The following is a 20418-nucleotide window of genomic DNA, read 5'->3' as shown; positions in this document are numbered from 1 at the left end:
GCATAAGAAGAAACAATATGGATATTAAACAAACTCAAGTACAGAATATGTTATTCTCAGGAAAATGGCACATGGTCTGAAATGGGAAAACTTGCAAAAAAATGAACAAAAGTTTAACATATTGAAAAAAGTCACAATTCCTCTGGTAATCTATAAAGCATGATACCTGGCACAGGGAAAAAACGGATTTCCAAATTGGGAATTGTTGGGAATTTCCTTCTAATACCCAATAGAAAAACAAAATTCCCAACAAACTAACATTGGGAATCAGTGCCACATTCCCAACTTCCTTCTCTCTGGGAATTCAGAAATTCCCAACCCAATTTGGGAATCCGGTTTTTTTTCCTGTGTGGATGCATAACAATAACATACTATTAAACAAATCACTCATGATTGTAAGCTGCACGGCTGCTACTCAAGTGCATTAATATGCAGCCCGTAAAGTCCTCCACTGATCTTGTAAAGCGCCTTGATGCTATATAAATTCGAATCATTATCATTATTATTATTATTACCTCTGTTTCTTGTCTCTCTGAAAGAAATTCAAAAAAATCAAAAGCGAAACGCCTTTCCGGTTTGGTGTCAGCTCTACATTAACTAAAAGCGGAAGCGTCACGCAACGACAAGAACGGAAATGTAACACAACAAAAACTCGACCCAGTACACATAACACCCAGCCACGTCGATCATCGTTCTTCGTGTCGGCTGTCACGTTTGTTTCTGATAATGGTTGTTCGTTCTGTGGTGAAAACTAAGACTTTTGAAGGCCAAAAACCCGGTACTTCTGGGCTCAGAAAGCCTGTATCTGTATTTCAACAGATCCATTATACGGAGAATTTCATCCAGGCTACATTAGATGCGATCCCAGAGGATCAAAGAAAAGGTTGTACTCTCGTTGTTGGAGGAGATGGGAGATTCTTCATGAAAGATGCCATTCAACTCATCGTTAAGATTGCAGCTGCTAACGAGGTGTAAAATCACCCAATATTAAGCTTTTATTACTGCATGAAATATTTAAGAAATGTCTTATTATGATATACAAAGAATACGAAAAATTACAAAAACACCTAAACGTGAAGGCTTCTATTATAGATGAATATAAATCAAAACAGCTTTTGTTAATAACTGCTACAAATCTATCTGTAGCTTAGTTTTCATCATTATTTTAACTGTGGAAGCTTTGCAGTTAGTTGAATCCACATATGACTTAAAATCGTTGATTTTTTAACCCCATCTAATGAAATGCTTCCAGTATCGCTAGTCCAATATTTATATCTGTATTTCAACAGATCAATATTCCTAATACTTATTTAGGAATTTGTAACAAATTGCTAAGAAAATATTTTACTCATTATCATTTAATTGTAAATTTTCCATTTATGATTTCTATTTTCCTAATCTAATTTATTTTATTTTTATTTTATGATTAAATACTTGGGCTACCTGGGTTTAGGATTTCCAAAGGAAGCCCAGTAACTGTTCAATAAGGATTGTAGTTACTGCATTGATATTTATTTGAAATAATACCTGATGCCGGTAAAAACGTGTGATTGGTTAATGCAGTATGGTTTTCAGCTGAATTTAACGCAGGCGCCTGTGTTTTTAAGCTGTGTCGGTATGTGTAGGGCTACCTGTGGATTTGGCTGAAATTTTTGTGTCAAAACATGGGTGTTCACACGTCCAACTCTAGAACTATGGCTATGCTACTGCATTCAATATTTCTTATTTTTCCTTAATTACAAGATTGGAGAATTGGTGATAGGGAAGGATGGTATATTCTCCACTCCAGCTGTATCATGTGTCATAAGGAAGATCAAAGCACAAGGTACAGTATGTACATCTGTAATATGGTGTTTGCATTATGGTTCTGTGTACTACAAACTATTCCCCTATCCATCCATCCGTCTGTCCATCTGTCCGTCCATTCATCCATCCATCCATCCATCCATCTGTCCGTCCGTCCATTCATCCATCCATCCATCCATCCATCCATCCGTCTCTCCATCCATCTCTCCATCTCTCCATCCCTCCATCCATCCATCTGTCCGTCCATCCATCCATCCATCAATCCGTCTCTCCATCCGTCTGTCCATCTCTCCATCCCTCCATCCCTCCATCCATCCATCCATCCATCCATCCGTCCATCCATCCATCCATCCATCCATGCCTCCATCCATCCATCCATCCATCCATCCATCCATCCATCCATCCATCCCGTCTATCCGTCCGTCCGTCCATCCATCCAACCATCCATCCATCCATTCCTCCCTCCCATCCATCATTCCATTTATTCATCCATTCATTATTTTCATTGATCATTTTCAGGAGGCATTATTCTAACAGCAAGCCACAACCCAGGTGGTCCAAATGGAGACTTTGGTATCAAGTACAATATCAGCAATGGAGGTGAATGTTCAAACAATCTGATAAAGCTGACATAGTAACTGGCCCATTATATAAAACATACTTCAAGTTAAACAATAATTTGTTTAGTCATCTTGTAATATTGTTATTTGTCTTGTAAAAAGCAGTTTGTTTTAGTTGGTGACAAGGTAATTTGGAGAAATACAAAACTGCAAAATGAGAATTATTTTCTGGGATTTGTGTTTTTTTCTCCCCTGGTAATAGAAAGAGAGCCATAAGTTTGTAAGTGCTACTTTCAAAAATTAGGACAATTTAGTTGTTTTTATCTGTTCAAAAGTACTCCTAAGTCCAAAATGACGCATGGCGTGGTCCAAAGGCGACCAAGGCCAAGTTGTGTTTGTTTGTTTAAAAAAATGTAAAAGGAGGAGGTAGGTAAATAATAATAATGATAATAATAATAATAATAATAATAATAATAACAATAAAGAAAAGAAAAAGCAACATGACTAGCAAAACATTAAAAAATAAAATCCAAGGCCAAATTTACGAATTTACAGTATTTTCTTATAATTTGATGTCACAAAATTGGTTTGTTCCTGAAAGAAAGAAGGAAGGAAAGGCAAGTGTTAATACTTTGCATTGACACCATATATTTATTTTTTTGCATTTGGGCCGGGACACATTAATTTCATTTACTGTAACTCACTCGGCCGTGCACCATTTTGGACTTAGGTGTATGTATGCAACTATGAAAATAGTATTTTGAGATTTGCATGCATGAGCACGTAATGCTTTTATGTATAGTCAGTACCTTGTTACCAAATTAAAGGTGCTGCCGAGGGACATGTGTTTATATACATGTGTTCCTATTCAGGGGCCGTTTTGAAGGCAGGTGTAAATATATAGTATATTTTATCTTAGATTTATGCTTATATTTGCATTTATATTTAACTTTTATTTCATATTGTAATTTTTAGTTATCATCATTGCTTTTGCAAAGCCCTGTAAAGGGATGAAGTGATAAAGTATGTATTTGCTTTTCCTAATGCTCTACAGGTCCAGCACCTGAAGGAGTAACAAACAAGATCTTTGAGTTGACCAAGTCAATATCTGAGTACAAGATCTGTCCTGATGTATCAGTAGACTTGGGAATTTTGAGCTCTCAGAGCTGGAATATCGATGGACATAAATTTACTGTTACTATTAAGGACTCTGTAGAAGACTATGTTGACTTGATGAAAGAGATATTTGACTTTCCGCTTCTGAAGGCTTTCTTAAGTGGGTCTGGTGAGCAAGCAGGGATGAAGCTTCTTTTGGATTCAATGAATGGAGGTAAATAGTAGATCCAGACATTTTATGCAATGTATCAAACACTTTATATATATATATACACTCGATTGCAGAAACGTTGTAGTATACATTTATACATTTATACAAATATCTAATGAGATGCATAATACAAAATAACCATTTTCAATGCTTAAAACCAACTGATTTATAATCTGTATGATCAAACAGACAAGAAAAAAATATTTTGACAGTCAGTGAATAAAACAAACAATAAATAAAGCGATTTTTCTGTTTTGCATATCATTAAATATACTGAATAACTTAGATATTTGTATAAATGTATACTACGTTTCTGCAATCGAGTGTATATATATATATATTGAACACATGAAGAATCTGATTTCCAAACATTGAGAAATAAGAGACAAGATGGATATGGCTTATCAAACTAGTAATATTTATTGGAGAAATTCAAAGCATATGTTGCACAAATTTTATGCTAAATAAAACACATTTCCAAACCTCCTTCCCCACATTTTCTTGGTCTTGTCCTCACGAATTATTAATGAGTGTGAGAGTTTGAGAAAGGCTGTAGAAGAAATTTATTCATGGTTCACCATTGCAGCAGTTTTTCCAGTTGTATTGAAATATTGTCTCACAAGCAACCACAAAATATCTGTCACTACGAAGATTACTGCAGTGGGGGGGGGGGGGGGATGTTTAGCGATTTTACTCTGGAAAAGGTTACATCAGCTCTCTTTCTGGAACCGGATATATGAAATTCTGCTTGCTCTCTGGAACAGGGTATCTATTTTTGCAAGCACCAGGGTCAGGGTTGAGAGGGCTTAGCGGCACATCCCTACCAAAAATGGAGAAGATTAGCCCCCAGGGATTAACTGTATAAAGCAAGTTTAGTACTACAAAGATTGTGAAGCAATTGTATTTTATTTCCGTGAATAATTGAAACAGTTTTTCTCATACTCATAAATATTCCATGAGGAAACCAGCCAATCAATGGGCTATTTTTGGGCCACATGATGTTACTTGAAACCTGGTAAAGTCATGTGAAAGGACTGAATTCAGTCTGTAGTAACTGGAACAAAATTAATTCAGTCCTAGGACTGAGTTAATTTTGTTCCAGTTACTCCAAGTCGAATAATAATGAGCATGAGAAGTCATTTCGAAGCCTCCAATAACGGACTGGATGGGATTTCATGTCCACGCAATTAGTTCCAGTCTCTGGCTTCGCCTCAGACTCGAACTAATTGCTTGGACTTGAAATCCCATCCAGTCCTCATTGTCAGCTTTGAAATATTACATAGTCAGTTTTCAGGAATAAGAGTTTTTATCCTGAAATATTCTAGCTTATTTGTTAAACTTGTTGTGATAGCAATGGTAATTATAGAGAAGTTAGAACCATGAATGGTTGAATGCCTCCAAGCAAAATTCAAAGCATCGCTACTTTGCTTGGAAAACACTGCCCTCATATAACTATTGATGGTATATAATTTGCTAAATTATTTGTCATTGTTTCAGTTACTGGTCCTTATGCTAAGAGAATCATATGTGGAGAACTTGGAGCACCAGAATCCTATGTCGTCAGATGTGCACCTTTAGAAGACTTTGGAGGTTAGGATATTTGGTTTTTCTTAGATTTCATATTTAAGAATAGTTAAAGGCAGGTGCTGATCTGTCTTACTTAGTATGTTATATAATGGCTTGTGGTTACGACGATGGTGTTGATGATGGTGATGATGGTGGAGATGATGATGATGGTGATGATGATGATTGATGGTGACGGTGACAATGATGGTGATGGTGGAGATGATGGTGATGGTGATGATAACGATGATGATGGGGGGGGGGGGTTAAGATGATGGTCTCGGTGGTAATGGTTATATATTTATAGTGGAGGAGAATATGGTGGTGGATATATTAATGTAGCACATTTATAATTATATTCATTGGTGTTGTTGTCGATAACCATGATGTTTGCAGTTGTAGTGGTAGCGGTAGCGATAGTGGCAGTGGCAGTGGCAGTGGTAGTGGCAGTGGTAGTGGTAGTGGTTGTTATGATGATATTAGTGATGGTTGTTGGAGATAGTGATAGTGATTTTCATACATGTAACCTTTCCTTATTGCAGGTTTGCATCCAGATCCAAATCTCACATACGCACCTGACCTTGTTGAAGAAATGAAGAAGGGCATCCATGGTCTTGGTGCAGCATTCGACGGAGATGGGGTAAGCATAGTTAACACTAAGACAGTACATGAATAACTAAATCAGTGGGAAATACAGATGCTTGCCTGCCTGCCTTTCTTTTGTCTTGTTCTCTTTATCTACTACTTTCATTCTTCTCAGCATTAACATTCATTCCTGACCTTTTTTGTCATCACTTTTTATCCTCACAAAGGATCGCAACATGATCATTGGCCAAAATGGATTCTTCGTCACTCCATCAGACTCTGTAGCCGTCATCGCCGAAAACTTCCAATGTATTCCTTACTTCATCAAAACTGGTGTAAAAGGCTTTGCTCGAAGCATGCCGACCAGTGCTGCTATCGACAGAGTTGCCAAGAAGAACGGTGTGGAATGCTTCGAAACACCTACGGGTAATATATACGAAATTTCATACGAAAATACCCTCATTTTTATGGAAACAATTCTAAAACCCTGAAAAAACCTCCAGATGGACTGATTTAATTAAGCCAGGGCACGCCTAACTCACAGATCGAAAAGGCCGTTTGCATGATGGAGTCATTTCACTCCCACTGCTAAAATGCTTCGCGAATTTCTTTTGTCTTATTGAAATTTCTATTTCCTCATGAGAATAGTAAGACAGTTGGTGCTAATTAACTGAACAAAAGGAAAGTGTGCAAGGGATTCTGGTACTTGTAGTAAATGACGCTATAATGCAAGTGGCCTATTGGGATTCAACATTTTGAGGTTCATGGAAGAAAACCTGTCAAATAATTTGCCTCCTTTCGACAAACAAATCTTTTTCTCCATAGGTTGGAAGTTCTTTGGTAACCTAATGGATGCTAATCGTCTCAGTCTTTGTGGAGAAGAGAGTTTTGGAACTGGTTCGGATCATATCCGAGAAAAGGATGGAATATGGGCTTTTTTAGGTAAATCAACAAAATCCGTTGCGAAGTTACAGCCATTTTAAACACTTCTTCACTTACTGCCATTGTCAATATTCTGCGAACTCAGGCCCCGTCCACACGTATCCGGAAATTTTTGTATCCGCAAATTTGCGGGTTGCGTCCACACGTGTCCGGAAATTTTTGTATCCGTATCCGGAAATTTTCGAAAACGGTCTCCAGAGTGGAAATTCGTGTTGACGGTCGTATCCGCAAATTTTTTGAATACGGTGACGTAAACACGATTTTGCGCATGCTCAATAAGAAAAACTATATGTCAAAAGGACTAGGCACTAGCGTGCATCAGGGCGGATCAAGAAATTTCCGGATACGTGTGGACAGTGAAAACGATTCGAATACGCTGCGTGTGGACGCGAACATTTTCGCATCCGACAAAAAAAAAAAAAATTTGCGGATACAGAAATTTCCGGATACGTGTGGACGGCGCCTTCTTGAAAGGTAGCCGTGCCTTTTAATCGAAGTGAGGCGAACTGTGAGCTTGCAATGATATAGACATGTGAGTAATCGTCCAAGGTGTTAAAAACAGGTCTCTATCATTGCAAGCTCACCGTTCGTCTTGCTTCGATGTAAAGGCACGGCTACCTTTCAAGATGGCGCAGGGAACTGTGGAGGAGATTATTGCCAGGGGCGGATCCAGGGGAGGGGTGCAGGGGGTGCGCACCCCTCCCTGGTTCCACTTTATGCCCCTACTTCGAAGATAACCAATACTGTTTTTTTCCCTTTGATTCTAAGGGTGAACCCATCCCTGGGTTAACTTTGTGCGCATCACCCCTCTCTGAACAAAATCCTGGATCCGCCCCTGATTGCGAGTTTCCCGATGGAATTTGGTTTTTCACTGCAACCAGTCAAAAATATAACAGGTATCGACTGATAAATTTTGATTGACGGCAAAAAATCAGATTTCACAACAAGCCATTGAGATGTCTGAGTTCACAGAATATTGAGAATTGCAGTAAAATGCTCTAATAAGAAATAATAAATAAATAATAAGTCAAATCAATCTGCTCCTCGGTATTAAACTCTCAGAAATTGCTTCATTCGTTTTTCAAAATATAACTTTACATAAATCTTATGTCAAATTGACTCGCTTTTTAAGATCCATAGATCGATATTGGTTTTGGGTTTACTTTGTCGTTTCATGCCGTCGGTCCTTTATATAGAGGATATTACATGGGCGCCCATGTAATATTCTGTTTATTATATAATTATCCATAAAATCAACTTAATAAGTTTTTTATTATTATAAAAAGTTTTTATTTATAAACCAATAGCTTAAATACACATGGTAACGATATTTTCACATGTGAAAATAACATGTTATATTCACATGTGAAAATATCAGTTTTTCGAAAAGAAAAAATATAGGTATTTTATGGATAATTATATTATATAAAGTAGTATTTTTTCTATCGGCCTTATTTTCCTTGTTGTTTTAGCATGGCTGTCTATCTTGGCATCTCGTGAGATGTCTGTAGCTGAAGTCTTGAAGGATTTTTGGACGAAATATGGCAGAAATTTCTTCACAAGGTATGCTATATGCCTCCGGAGTTCCTAAATTTAGTTTTTCCGTTTAAAAACTTTCAATTTTAGTTATAACGAATCCTGAAACACCTTCTGAGCTCAGTGATCTAAGGCAGAGCATGGCTAACTCACAGATCAAACTCTCAGAAACAATGTCTGCGCTTATTTAAGTCAGGGCACGGCCAACTCACAGATCATGCCCTGAAACAACCTTAACCTCTGGGCTGATCTAAATCAGGGCATGTTACGGCATGTCGTACCGTGTACGTACTTTAAGTCAGTACCGTATGTTTCCCACTCATGCGATAACCATACTTAGGGGTAACCATTTTAAAGTAAAGTACCTATATTTAACGTCTGTAGTTCCTTCAGTTGAAATTCAACTGCTATCAATGGAAGCCGACGGTGCGCATTTTACCCCCTCTCTCCATCAGTGCTCTTTTTTAAGACGATTCAAAGCTGAAGCTACACGGATTAGAGAGAAGTCGAAACAGACGTGGAGATCCTAAGGATCTAACCGTGGACCTCAAGCTCTGAAGGTCGCGCACTAACCAACCTAAGCTACGCCTGCTCCATTTTGATGTTACGGCATGTCGTACCGTGTATACGTACTTTAAGTCAGTCTTAGGGGAAGCGATAGTATGTTCCCTAATCATACGAAAACCGCTCTAAAGTTTTATTTAACTGCACAGATACGATTATGAAAACGTCGAAGCGCCCCCAGCCAGTAAGATGATGGACGATCTTCGTAAGCAAGCCAGCGAAGGATCGCTGATTGGAAAGACGTTTACAGAAGGACAGGGTGACCATAAGAAGTCCTACGCAGTCCAAGCTATGGATGATTTCTCCTACACTGATCCTATAGATGGAAGCCTCAGCCAAAAACAGGTTGGATGTTTGACATTTAGATCAAGAAGTCAGAGGCTAATGTTTAATGTTTAAGTATCATTTCTTTTTTTTTTTTTTTTTTTTTTTTTTTTTTTTTTTTTTTGACAAAACTTCTCGTTTTAAGGAAGGAAGGATGACCTATTAGTGCAAGAGCTGCCTTGGATACTAACGTTTCATTGGCTAATTATTTGTTCTTTTTTTAAGGGGATCCGAGTCATATTCTCGGATGGTTCGCGTATCATTTATCGGTTAAGTGGGACTGGAAGCGTTGGTGCCACGGTACGGGTGTACATAGAGAGTTATGAATCAGACGTGACTAAACACTCACTGGATGCGCAGGTAACGTTGGTGTGTCACGTCACAAAAAATCGTATTTTTTATTAGGGATTTTTTATTTTTTAGTTGCAGCGGGGGTGGGGGGAAGGGTAAGCTGATGGGACGTAAGCGATGGCACATGAGAAATATAGGATTGGATGGGGACATCCCAACCCAAAATACTAGGCTAAATAGACAATATAGTTTTTTAAATTATCTTGTTTTAATAGAGGGGCACATAAATAAAATAAGGAGTTGCTTAGAAAAATTTGGCATTTATCTTCCTGTCTGCAATCGTTTCTATATTATTCTTGGTGTTGACGATTGTACTATCAATCATGTTCTAATGATGTACAAGATTTTATCTCTATAAAGCAAGAGAGAAAGGAAAAGTTCCGTCTTTATCTCTTTTCAAAAATGTGTTAAACCAAAATGAAAGAATTGAATATAGATTGGCCAAGCAAAGGGATAAAATTCCCAAGACGTCTAAAGAAGTGGTCTAAAATAAAGGATGCATTAAATTCAGGGGCACATACAAAAATTTCAGGTTGGGATAGGGTCATATATTTTTTTACTTACAATTCACAAAATTCCACCCCTCCCCTCCCCTCCCCACCCTTATGCCCGTAAGAAATGAATGGTTCCTTAAATAGATGACGCGAGGGGAATTGGGGTGTGCTGATATGATATCTTTGGTTCTCACTTTCAGATCGTTCTTCAACCTCTTGTCAAGATTGCTCTGAACATTTCTGATCTTCAAAGGGTTACAGGACGAGACGCTCCCACTGTGATCACGTGATATCCTCGTGATCACATGCATAGTTTAATATTAACCATTTCGAGGTCAAGGAAAACACTGGTCGAGTTGATGGCGTCTATTTTGGTCCCTAAAACAGTCCCACAATGAACTGCGATACCAACTCGAGCCAGTTTTTTCTCAACCTCGAATTGGCAAAAAAAAAAAAGAATAAAAAGTAATGAACGATAGGTTTAAATAAGAACATTTTTAACGTTTCTTTTCAATATGGCGTCTATTATGACCCCTAAAACAGTCCCACAATGCATTGCAATGCCCACCTTACCCAGTCTTTTCTCAACCTCGGAATGAATGTAACGTAATGAATGATAGGTTAAATAAGAACTTTTTTTAAAGGTTTGTTTTCAATTTGGCGTCTATTTTGACCCTAAAAAAAGTCCAACAATGAACTGCAATACCAACTCGAACCAGTCTTTTCTGAACTTCGGAATGCAAATAAACAAAGAATGTAACGTAATGACAGATATGTTAAATAAGATTTTTATTTTTATTTTTATGACTTTTTTTAACTTTTCTCTTTTTTAATTTGTCTCCCCGATTAATAGGGCGCTCGTACCCGGCTAGAAGAATTTCTAGACTTTAATCGAGTTATTATTATTATTATTTTCGTTTCAATATGGCGTCCATTATGACCCCTAAAACAGTCCCACAATGCACTGCAATACCCACTCGACTACCCACTCGACCCAGTTTTTCCTCAACCTTGAATGGCAAATAAACAAAGAATGTAACGAAACGAACGAGAAGTCAAATATGAATTTTTTTTATTTTTATAAGCCAGTAACGTGGAACGTGTTTACACCCAGGGAACCCAAGTAAGATCAAAATTCTGCAGTTTTAACATTTACGTATACATATATACATATGTCTTTTGTATCATCAAACTTTATTGACAGTTGCTATGGCACCTGTTACAATGTAGTATAGTTATGGTTATCTTTTAGCCTTTTTTTTTTCTTGAACATAACACAATATGACAAAAATTCTTTATTTTACTTTAATCGCGTAAGCGTGAAACTCGGAGTAACAAAGCTAAAGTTTTGTCTTGTATTTGATCTATCTACAATCTATGCTGCAATGATTAAAATGGGGTTGTACCAAGGCATTGTACACGGTTAGGAGTATTTCACGTGGAACGAAGTACCTTATGCGTTTCATTGCGCTTATTCCAGAGGCATTTTTTTTTTTTTTTAGATATCATAGATATATGGTTCTCCCAAGAAAGATTTTGATCTATCTGAAAACCAAGTGACTTAGAGGAGAAAACCTGTCTAACTTTCTCCCCTTCTATAAGAATTTGTGGATTTACCTTGATGTTATAGATAGCCTTTGATTCGAGCCAATTAATAAAAACACCGTTTTAGCCATATATTAAGAGTTAATGTATTAGCAGAGAGCCAATTATGAATATCACATAGATCTGAACTTACGCATTCATTAATTTGACTAATATCATTGCTAGCAAATGTTATGCTTGTATCGTCAGCATACATTCGCGGCTGAGAATAAGTCAGACATTTACGTAAGTCATTGGTGTATAATAAGAACAAAAGGGGTCCTAAAACTGTTCCTTGAGGTACTCCGCACCTGACCAATGCCTTAGACAATGTGTAATTATTCAATGTACATGTTTGTGTTCTGTTATTAAGATATGAATTAAACCAAACCAATGGGAGTGGCCAGTAATGCTATGGTACTAGCTCTAATTATGATAATAGTATATTATGGTCTACTGTATCAAAGGCCTTTTTTAAGTCTAAGAACACGACTGCATTAATATTACCGCGATCAATATTCAGTGACCCGCAGTTATCGGTAGCCTCCAGTAGAGCAGTTACGGTTGAGTGAATAGACCCCTTTCGAATTCCAAATTACCGCTGTGTTCCTTGATTACAGACTCATTTGCACAGGGTTAGCCTCGAGTTTGTGCAGAATATTCACGTGTTCCAGTCAAGGTACGTCGAGTTTCAAAGTGTTTGCATTGATGAAGTTGTGCATTCTTTACTTTTCCGTTGGTATTTGTGAATATTTAAACACTGATGCGAGGCTAACCCTGTGCAAAAAGGGTCTGTAATCAAGGAACACAGCGGTAATTTGGAATTCGAAACTGGGCTATTGAACGAAAACCAGATTGTTATCTTGATAATAATTTATTATCATTCAGATACTCGTAAAGCTGATCATAGATTATTCGCTCAAATATTTTTGCGACCACTGGAACAATCGATATTGGTCTGTAGTTTGTCATGTCGTTGCGTTTTCCTGCGTTCTTATAGAGAGGGGTTACTCTTGCGGATTTCCGTTCATCGGGAAATATTCCCGTTTTAAGATTATAGTCAAGTAAATCCGCGCGATCTGATTGGTTGAAAAGCATGAACCATTTGCCTATGGGTTGCACGCTCACGTCAGCTTTTTTTGCTTCGGCGAAAAAAAAAACTTTTTGTATCTTTTACTGACAATTTACCTAGAAAAGACACAGGTAGCCCAAGCTTGGTTTCTGTGGTGTCCTGTTATAAGGAAATGTATGGGGAATCATCAAAAATTTCAATAAAACCATCAAAACGTGAAATAAAGCCTCGAAATTTTACCCTATCATTGAGAAATAGCACTTTTTTCGCTCTGCGTGGTTATTTTTTGAATTTAGCCCGTTTTAAGGATTTTTTCCCCCACCAGTAAGAAATAAGAGAAGGTTGGAAACTCGGCATCCAAAAGCGAGCCATCACGAGTCTTTGAAACCTCGTACGTCTTCGAATTTTCTTTCCAGCACCAAATTTTAGTCATGACCCTTCTCTCACATCCCTATAGAACCGAGAAAGTCGCATTAGAGATTAGTCTTCGCGTCTTTAAGCCATGAAATTTGCCTGTATTCACATACTACCTCGCTTGTTCTGACCCGTACTTGGAGCTCACTGTACACCAGTTCAACGGATTTCTTTCGGCAACCGACCCGAGGTCACGCCAGAAGTCTTCGTATCGTAAATGCGGATTCGATTTGGATATATAATATTAAGATTATAATGAACCAGTTATATATGTATCTCTCTTTTTTGTCTTAATTTTTGGTTTACGAGACTACATTTGTGTTCTTTTGCAGGTACACCATTAAAGTCTTTTCCTGGCCTAAGAGGATTAGCAGCCAAAAAAAATTTAACATGTATGTATTAGGTGTTTTCCAACAAAAAAAACTTTCTGGGGCTCTTTTTTCGTTATTCGATATGGTTCTATCTATATATTCATAACCATATAAATAAATGAATATTGATGAAAAAAGTTTTTTTGTTTTTAATTTTTTTTCATGTTATGTTATTCCTTTAGATTCAAATTGGTAGCCTAGGAATTTTTAGGAGGGGACATATATAGGAAACACCAGCTAGCAATCCCCATGACATTGTTTTGAATCCATTAGAAAGATAATGATTTATACATATATCATAGTTTAATAACTATTGTATTGTAATAATGTAGATGCCAGTGATTTTGAAGAATTAGATGATGGAGATAATGATAACATTGTTATGCGATTCCAATACTCTAAGAACTTAATTTTTTAGTTGTACCAGCTATATATTTTTGAAATCATTTGTTATTAAGATAACAAGTGCATATCAAGGATTAATTTATTTTATCCTTTTTATAGGTTTATCAGACAGTAGTGAAGAAAGCCCTGAACTTGGTGGTATGTTTTATCTTCTTATCTCTTCATTGTGTGCTTTCCAGTTTGGACCAAATCACTGGTCATAGGATAAACATTACCAACACTGCAGGGCCAATAAAGAAATAAAAACTTGCAAAAAAATAAAAAAGTTTGTAACATTTACATTGGTACAGTACATCATTGATTTTAATGATGTTATGTTATATTTCGTCTACCATTTTCAGGTTCATCTTCACCGTGGCTAGATGAATCAACTTCACGTAAGTTAAATAAAGTTACAATTTTGTTTTTGCTAACAGACTTCTAATCAACTATGCAGAATATATTTATAATAATATTTTTTTCGTATTTTTATTTCCCTTTAATTAGCAGCTGCAAACAGTCCTGCAACGCAATTGCCATCTCCATCATGTAAGTAATGGTATAGGCTTAGTTACATTAGACGTGCAATAACAAGTTCCATGGTTACTTTAAGATGCATATTTCAAGTTATTGTGGGATTGATAGACTTCAGTTACAAGAAAGGAATTTAATATCAGCTATAAAACTAGCAAAATATCATTCTAAACATAGCAACAACAGTGATATCTAGATCGGAAGGTCACCAGCTTAGTAGAGACCAGCTACATACCTGTGCAATAGTTAACTTTACCCTTCAAGAAGCAGAAACCTAAACATGTTTAAAATGCTCATCTTATTGATGTCAATATAAGCCAGCAACCAGCAGATTGTACCACCTGTTCAACCAATTCGGTTCCCATTGTGTGTGAGTGTCAGCCACCTATTTCAATTTCATACCCACCCACCAAAAATGTTATTGACAACCCTGCATCTGTAAGCACTTTTTGCAACAACAGCCCTAAAGGTCCTATAATATGTACTGTTCATAGGAAGTTTTGTGTGAGAAATCCGAATGATTTTCCTGGAACTGAACTGAACATTTACAGTGTTTTTAATAACATATTCAATTCAGCCCTTTCATATGTTTTTTTTAAATAGAAGACCCAGTTCTCTTAAAGAAAGAGTCACCATTCATTGATTTATATCTTTTGAATTGCTTTGATTAGATCCTAACCAGGTGCAATTTGTTCAGGATCGTGATGAAGGATTGGTTGGTAAGTGGGTGATCATGATTCATGCTTTAATAGGCCACAATGTGTTAAGGTTCGCTATGTCAGTGTTCATATGCTGCATGCCATGTTAGTTGACAGAAATTGAGAATCCTTTGCTTTACCATGGACTTTGAAATATTTGTTTTGCAGCAAAAAGCTTGCATGTGCATAGTAGTGACTGTGTGGACAAATATGTAAAAGACAGATAATTCAGATGTTTGATGAACGACTAGCTCTCACTTGAAAGTCAGGAAATTTGGCAAAAAGTGAAATTGATACGTGCTGTATGACAGAAGCAGCCATCTTGAAACCAAAATTCTAAATATTACAAATATAGTCATCCAAAGTCCTTATTCTCCATAATCTCCATAATGTTCCAACTCTGTTTAAGTACAGCTGTTATTTTTTTAGGTATTACAATTAAAAGCTTGTAACACCAGTTTTTATTTTGTTATTCCAGTTTATTAATTTTTTTATTCTGCTTCGTTACTTCAGTTGGTGAAATAAAAGAAAGCAGCATATTCAGTCATATAAATGAGTCAGGTATATATGTACACCATATCAATTCTATTTTGAAAGTAATAGTTTTTAATTGTTTTCCTTTACTATTACTAATGCTTTGTTATATTTTTCACCTTCCCTTTTTATTTTTTCCTTCAACCAGCTTCAGCATTGGATAGACTGAATGAAGTCAGTGGGCTTGTCATCCTTCCTGTGGATGATCTGGATGAGGTAGTTATAGGTTTTTTTCTCCATAGTTATATAATGTATGTCACCAAAGTGTATAAATAATGCTATTTTCATGTTCAGGCATGTCTCCAAGCCTTCCATCTACAGAGGCCAATGTTGTTTCTGATTGCTGAGGAGGAGAATGAAGATCTCCACAAATTCTTAAGGTACTATATATAGTGCTCTGAGGGCACAATTATTTTGATATGAGCATGATATATGACTGGTGACATTGTCGAACGTATGGGCTGACAAAAATGTCCATCCAGTCAAAACTTCCCATTTAGACATCAATGAAATATATTTTAACAAAGACAAATTTTTGGAAGCCATTTCAAAAAAACTTGCACAGCATGTTGTTGCAGATATATGTTTTTGTTCTTATCATGCTTGTGAATATAAAATTTATTGGACAGTACATTTAGTAACAAACGACTATCACTACTAGATCACTCAGTAATTCTGCTGAAGAAATGGAAGGCGACTTTCCGCTAATTGTCTTCATACAGGAAGGCTCCCATGCAAGTGAAGAACGTAAGAAAAAATTATTTGTTGATTATTAGTATAATAGAGAAAGCAATGGTACGTTCCATAAAAAAACAATGTTCAATAGCTATATGCACAGTGATTTACAGTCATTGAAATGCTGTTACTGGCACTCACTATTGTAATATAAGGCGAGATAACTAGCTAAAATCTAGTGTGAGATGCCTCGGTGTTTCTAATGAAACAGTAATGATAAAAAGTTGAATTATACACCGTGAAAAGATGAAAAAACGTACTTTTTTCGTTTTTTCATGTTTTCACAGTGTATAACTCAACTTTTTATTATTACTATAACGTATAGCAGTGGAATTGTGCAGGGGGAAAAAAGTTGGGTATATAAACCATGGCCATTCATTTATATGAAATTAAACTAGTGTTTCATAACCGATTTATAAAATGAATTTCTTTTCAATCTGGATCCTAATGTAGTTTACAGAAAGTTCTCCATGAAAGGAAAAGGGAAGTTAATCCTTTGCTTCCCTTTGAATAAACATGAAATGGAAATAAAGTTGATACAAACTGGTAAGTTTGCATGGTACAGTGATTATTATTTACACTTTTTGTATAATATAAATATTTATAAAATATATTTGACTTCATTAATAATGGAATGGTCACTTTTTTGTTGAAGGGTTTGTATATACACAAAGATTTGTAAATGCAATGGAGGAATTACAATATTCTAGACGCAAACCCCAACTGAAGTAAGTATTTTTTTTAAAAACATTTATATTCTTCCCCTCCCCCCCCCCCCCCCCCCTCCCCCAAAAAAATTAAGAGCCTGGGAAGGCTTGAATATGGAATATTGAAGGGCAAGTTTTCTTGAGTGAAGACTAGATTGTAGAAACATTTAGTTTTTTTCAGCTAACAATAAAGCATACATTTCATTATTATTAATGTTTTTGTTGTTGCTGTAATTTTATAATAATAATTTTATTGCGATGTTCATAGGAAAAAGAAACAAAGTAAACTATTGGTAGATGTGAGTATTACAAAAACACAATTTAATTTAAAATTTACTTTTTTGCATAGTTCTTAAATAGAACTAGCCATCCCATATTTTTCAATGTGTTTCCATATTGGTCGGCCTACAATTATTCTAGCAAACTGGAAATTAATTGAACGTTGGTCCAAACACTGTCTAGATGGCTTAGTTTATAGATGAACATGTACCTGAATACTCCTTGAATTTGAATTTCATACCTCAGCCAGCACTAATCCAGTAAATAATTTTGTTAAAGGTCAAACTTGATAGATTGGTTAGAAACTTTAAAAGGCATATTAAATTTATTACGTTATTATTCTTTTTCAACAGCCGCATTATGTTCCTGACAGTGAAGAGAAGGAGGTAAGTGCTTTTGTACTTATGCAGTTTCAGGGTTGAGTTTTCTTTACTTTTTTAAACACTTGGTGAGGAGGGCATCATCTTTGAATGCTTGAACCTCAAGGTGTGAGCATAAGTTAAGGGCATGCTTTGGGACTGGAAAATGGCCGCTTAAGTTTGGCACCCTGAGGGACTGGCATGTCTGCAGCATGCCTGGACCAGAGGGTGTCAAGCGGAAAGCCAGGTTTGTACCCGGAGGGACAGGCATGGACCGGAGGGTGTCAAGCACAACACAGGGTTGGCACCCGGAGGGACAGGCATGGACCGCAGGGTGTCAAGCACAACACAGGGTTGGCACCCGGAGGGACAGGCATGGACCGGAGGGTGTCAGGCACAATGCAGGGTTGGCACCCGGAGGGACAGGCATGTCTGCAGCATGCCTGGACCGGAGGGTGTCAAGCACAAAGCAGGGTTGGCACCCGGAGGGACAGGCATGGACCGGAGGGTGTCAAGCACAACACAGGGTTGGCACCCGGAGGGACAGGCATGGACCGGAGGGTGTCAGGCACAATGCAGGGTTGGCACCCGGAGGGACAGGCATGTCTGCAGCATGCCTGGACCGGAGGGTGTCAAGCACAAAGCACGGTTGGCACCCGGAGGGACTGGCATGTCTGCAGCATGCCTGGACCAGAGGGTGTCAATCACAACGCTGAGATTGCATCCGGAGGGACTGGCCTGGACTGGTGGGTGTCAAACACAACGGCTAGTTTTGCACGCAGAAGGACTGGCATGTCTGTATTATGCCTTGGCGTGGATATTGTAGAATAGTACAATTTGATGGGGATTTTTGAACTGGGTTCTGTGAATGTTTTAATTCTTGAATATTTTCATTTTATTTTTCAAATAATTATCTATTTATATCTTTTTTTATATAGTAGAGAATACTGCCTCTGTTGCTGCCCATTTTTTTCTTTCCCATTTCAGGTGGTTTTCAGGGAAAACGATCCCAATGAATATGATAAAGGAGATGACTCGACCTTACTACTTTGTGATGGTAAAATATGTCTATTATATTCATAATTATTAACAAAGCTTATTACCTCAAAACATTCCAAAAAAAGAAATAAAAAAATTAGTATAAACAATAAATTATAAGTACACAATTAATGTAGTTGGATGTTTTTTCTTAATTTACAGATGACTTGATTGTGAACCTTAAACAACAAGAAAAAGAAAGAAAAAATGGTGAAAAGAGAAAAAAGGAAGAAAGGGAAAAGGAAAGGGAATTCGAAATTAGGGAAAAGGAAAGGGAACCAAGGGAAAACGAAGAAAAGGAAAGGGAGGAAAGGGAAAGAAGGGAAAGGGAAAGGAAGGAAAGGGAAATGGAGGAAAGGGAACCAAGGGAAAACGAAGAAAAGGAAAGGGAGGAAAGGGAAAGAAGGGAAAGAAGAGAAAGGAAGGAAAGGGAAAGGAAGGAAAGGGAAATGGAGGAAAGGGAACCAAGGGAAAACGAAGAAAAGGAAAGGGAGGAAAGGGAAAGAAGGGAAAAGGAAAGGGAAAACAAAGAAACAAAAGAAGCAGCGAAAAAGAGAAGGAGAATATTGAGGAGGGAAAAAGCTAAACGTATGAAGAATAACTAGTCTACTTAATTCGTCACTGGCTTTTTTTCATTTTCGGTCAAACAAACTCGGTTTTGGTGGACGTCATCAAGGCCATACCACAACATTCCACGGACAGGACACATGCTTATGAAAAAAAATAATTTCCAAATATATATGCCATGGAAAAACTTTGATGTCCACTAAAACTTTCATTGGGAATTGGGATACATTCTGTAACACATATCATTACAGCATTTTAAAAAAAGTACTGCTGCCATTTTTATATTATATGTATTCTGAATATGAGCAATTACAGTTTGTAGGAAATATGAAACGAGATTTGTTAATATAGGAGTCTGATATTTGCGAGATAATTACTAGTATTAAATTAGCACATGTTATGTAAAAAAAAGATACTGTACAACTATGAATTCTTATTAAAAATTTAATGCCACAAAAATAAATAAATAATTGTATACTAAGTTAATAAAAAATAAAACGGAGGTCCTTACATTGCGTCAGATCACGCGTCTGTGTTAAGTGTGCAATTTTTTACTTCGAATGATTAACGGCTCGAAATAATCGAAAAGAGTCCAACTCCCAAAGTTCCACCTTTTCATCATAAAAACATTTTCATATTCCCATTTTTTATTCCCGTTTTTTTGAAGGCAATTGCAAATAGGAGCCCTCCAGTCTTGCCATAAAACGACCCTACAGTATATTTAGAAATTTTGGATTTAATTATTATGCAGGGATATTTTTGTTTAATTAAATCACAACGAAAAAATATCCAATAAGTCCTCCATAATTTACGTGAAAAGCGGGCCAAAATAATGACACATTTAATTTTACTTTCTATATGATATTAATAGTACTTTTCTCGGACTCACGCAATTCCTCGCGTGCTTGTATAACTCAACGCGCGCTCGTTTTCTATCAATATCTCTTCAATATATAATATAATAGGATAGCGGTAGCTTTTATATAAGGCTTTGCTTTTTTAAATAACGTACGTATTTCGGTTTGAACTCAATACTTCCTCGATTTCCAAAAAAGCCTCCTCGATCGTCGATCGTCCCTCGATTAAAAGC

General features: G+C 36.8%; 2 protein-coding genes across 2 annotated transcripts; both read left to right on the top strand.

Moving 5' to 3' along the window:
* Window positions 1-680: 680 nt before the first annotated feature.
* On the top strand, window positions 681-11096 carry LOC116307973 (phosphoglucomutase-1). The gene is made up of 12 exons (XM_031718308.1): window positions 681-969; window positions 1744-1825; window positions 2326-2406; window positions 3421-3696; window positions 5191-5283; window positions 5799-5896; window positions 6069-6267; window positions 6667-6783; window positions 8256-8346; window positions 9033-9228; window positions 9433-9567; window positions 10253-11096. The coding sequence occupies exons 1-12, from the start codon at window positions 727-729 to the stop codon at window positions 10340-10342; spliced, it is 1701 nt and encodes a 566-aa protein (XP_031574168.1). The 5' UTR covers window positions 681-726; the 3' UTR covers window positions 10343-11096.
* Window positions 11097-13445: 2349 nt separating this feature from the next.
* LOC148907246 (uncharacterized) lies at window positions 13446-19848 on the top strand. The gene is made up of 15 exons (XM_089036361.1): window positions 13446-13514; window positions 13998-14036; window positions 14240-14275; window positions 14385-14426; window positions 15083-15130; window positions 15623-15670; window positions 15792-15859; window positions 15938-16023; window positions 16305-16390; window positions 16832-16924; window positions 17034-17106; window positions 17354-17384; window positions 17718-17750; window positions 18711-18780; window positions 18924-19848. The coding sequence occupies exons 8-15, from the start codon at window positions 15971-15973 to the stop codon at window positions 19364-19366; spliced, it is 882 nt and encodes a 293-aa protein (XP_088892487.1). The 5' UTR covers window positions 13446-13514; window positions 13998-14036; window positions 14240-14275; window positions 14385-14426; window positions 15083-15130; window positions 15623-15670; window positions 15792-15859; window positions 15938-15970; the 3' UTR covers window positions 19367-19848.
* The last annotated feature ends 570 nt before the right edge of the window (window positions 19849-20418 follow it).

Source organism: Actinia tenebrosa, unplaced genomic scaffold, assembly GCF_029948245.1.
Source record: "Actinia tenebrosa isolate PJP-AT-01 unplaced genomic scaffold, QUT_ActTen_1.0 PGA_scaffold4__44_contigs__length_22323623, whole genome shotgun sequence".
Taxonomy (NCBI): domain Eukaryota; kingdom Metazoa; phylum Cnidaria; class Anthozoa; order Actiniaria; family Actiniidae; genus Actinia; species Actinia tenebrosa.
This window is presented reverse-complemented; position numbering and strand designations above follow the sequence as displayed.

Coding starts and splice junctions, on each gene's coding strand:
- LOC116307973 (XM_031718308.1), top strand. CDS start 727: ATGGTTGTTCGTTCTGTGGTGAAAACTAAGACTTTTGAAGGCCAAAAA. Junction 3,697..5,190: donor TTTGGATTCAATGAATGGAG/GTAAATAGTAGA, acceptor TCATTGTTTCAG/TTACTGGTCCTTATGCTAAG. Junction 6,268..6,666: donor ATGCTTCGAAACACCTACGG/GTAATATATACG, acceptor TTTTCTCCATAG/GTTGGAAGTTCTTTGGTAAC.
- LOC148907246 (XM_089036361.1), top strand. CDS start 15,971: ATGTTGTTTCTGATTGCTGAGGAGGAGAATGAAGATCTCCACAAATTC. Junction 17,385..17,717: donor AAAGTAAACTATTGGTAGAT/GTGAGTATTACA, acceptor CTTTTTCAACAG/CCGCATTATGTTCCTGACAG. Junction 18,781..18,923: donor GACCTTACTACTTTGTGATG/GTAAAATATGTC, acceptor CTTAATTTACAG/ATGACTTGATTGTGAACCTT.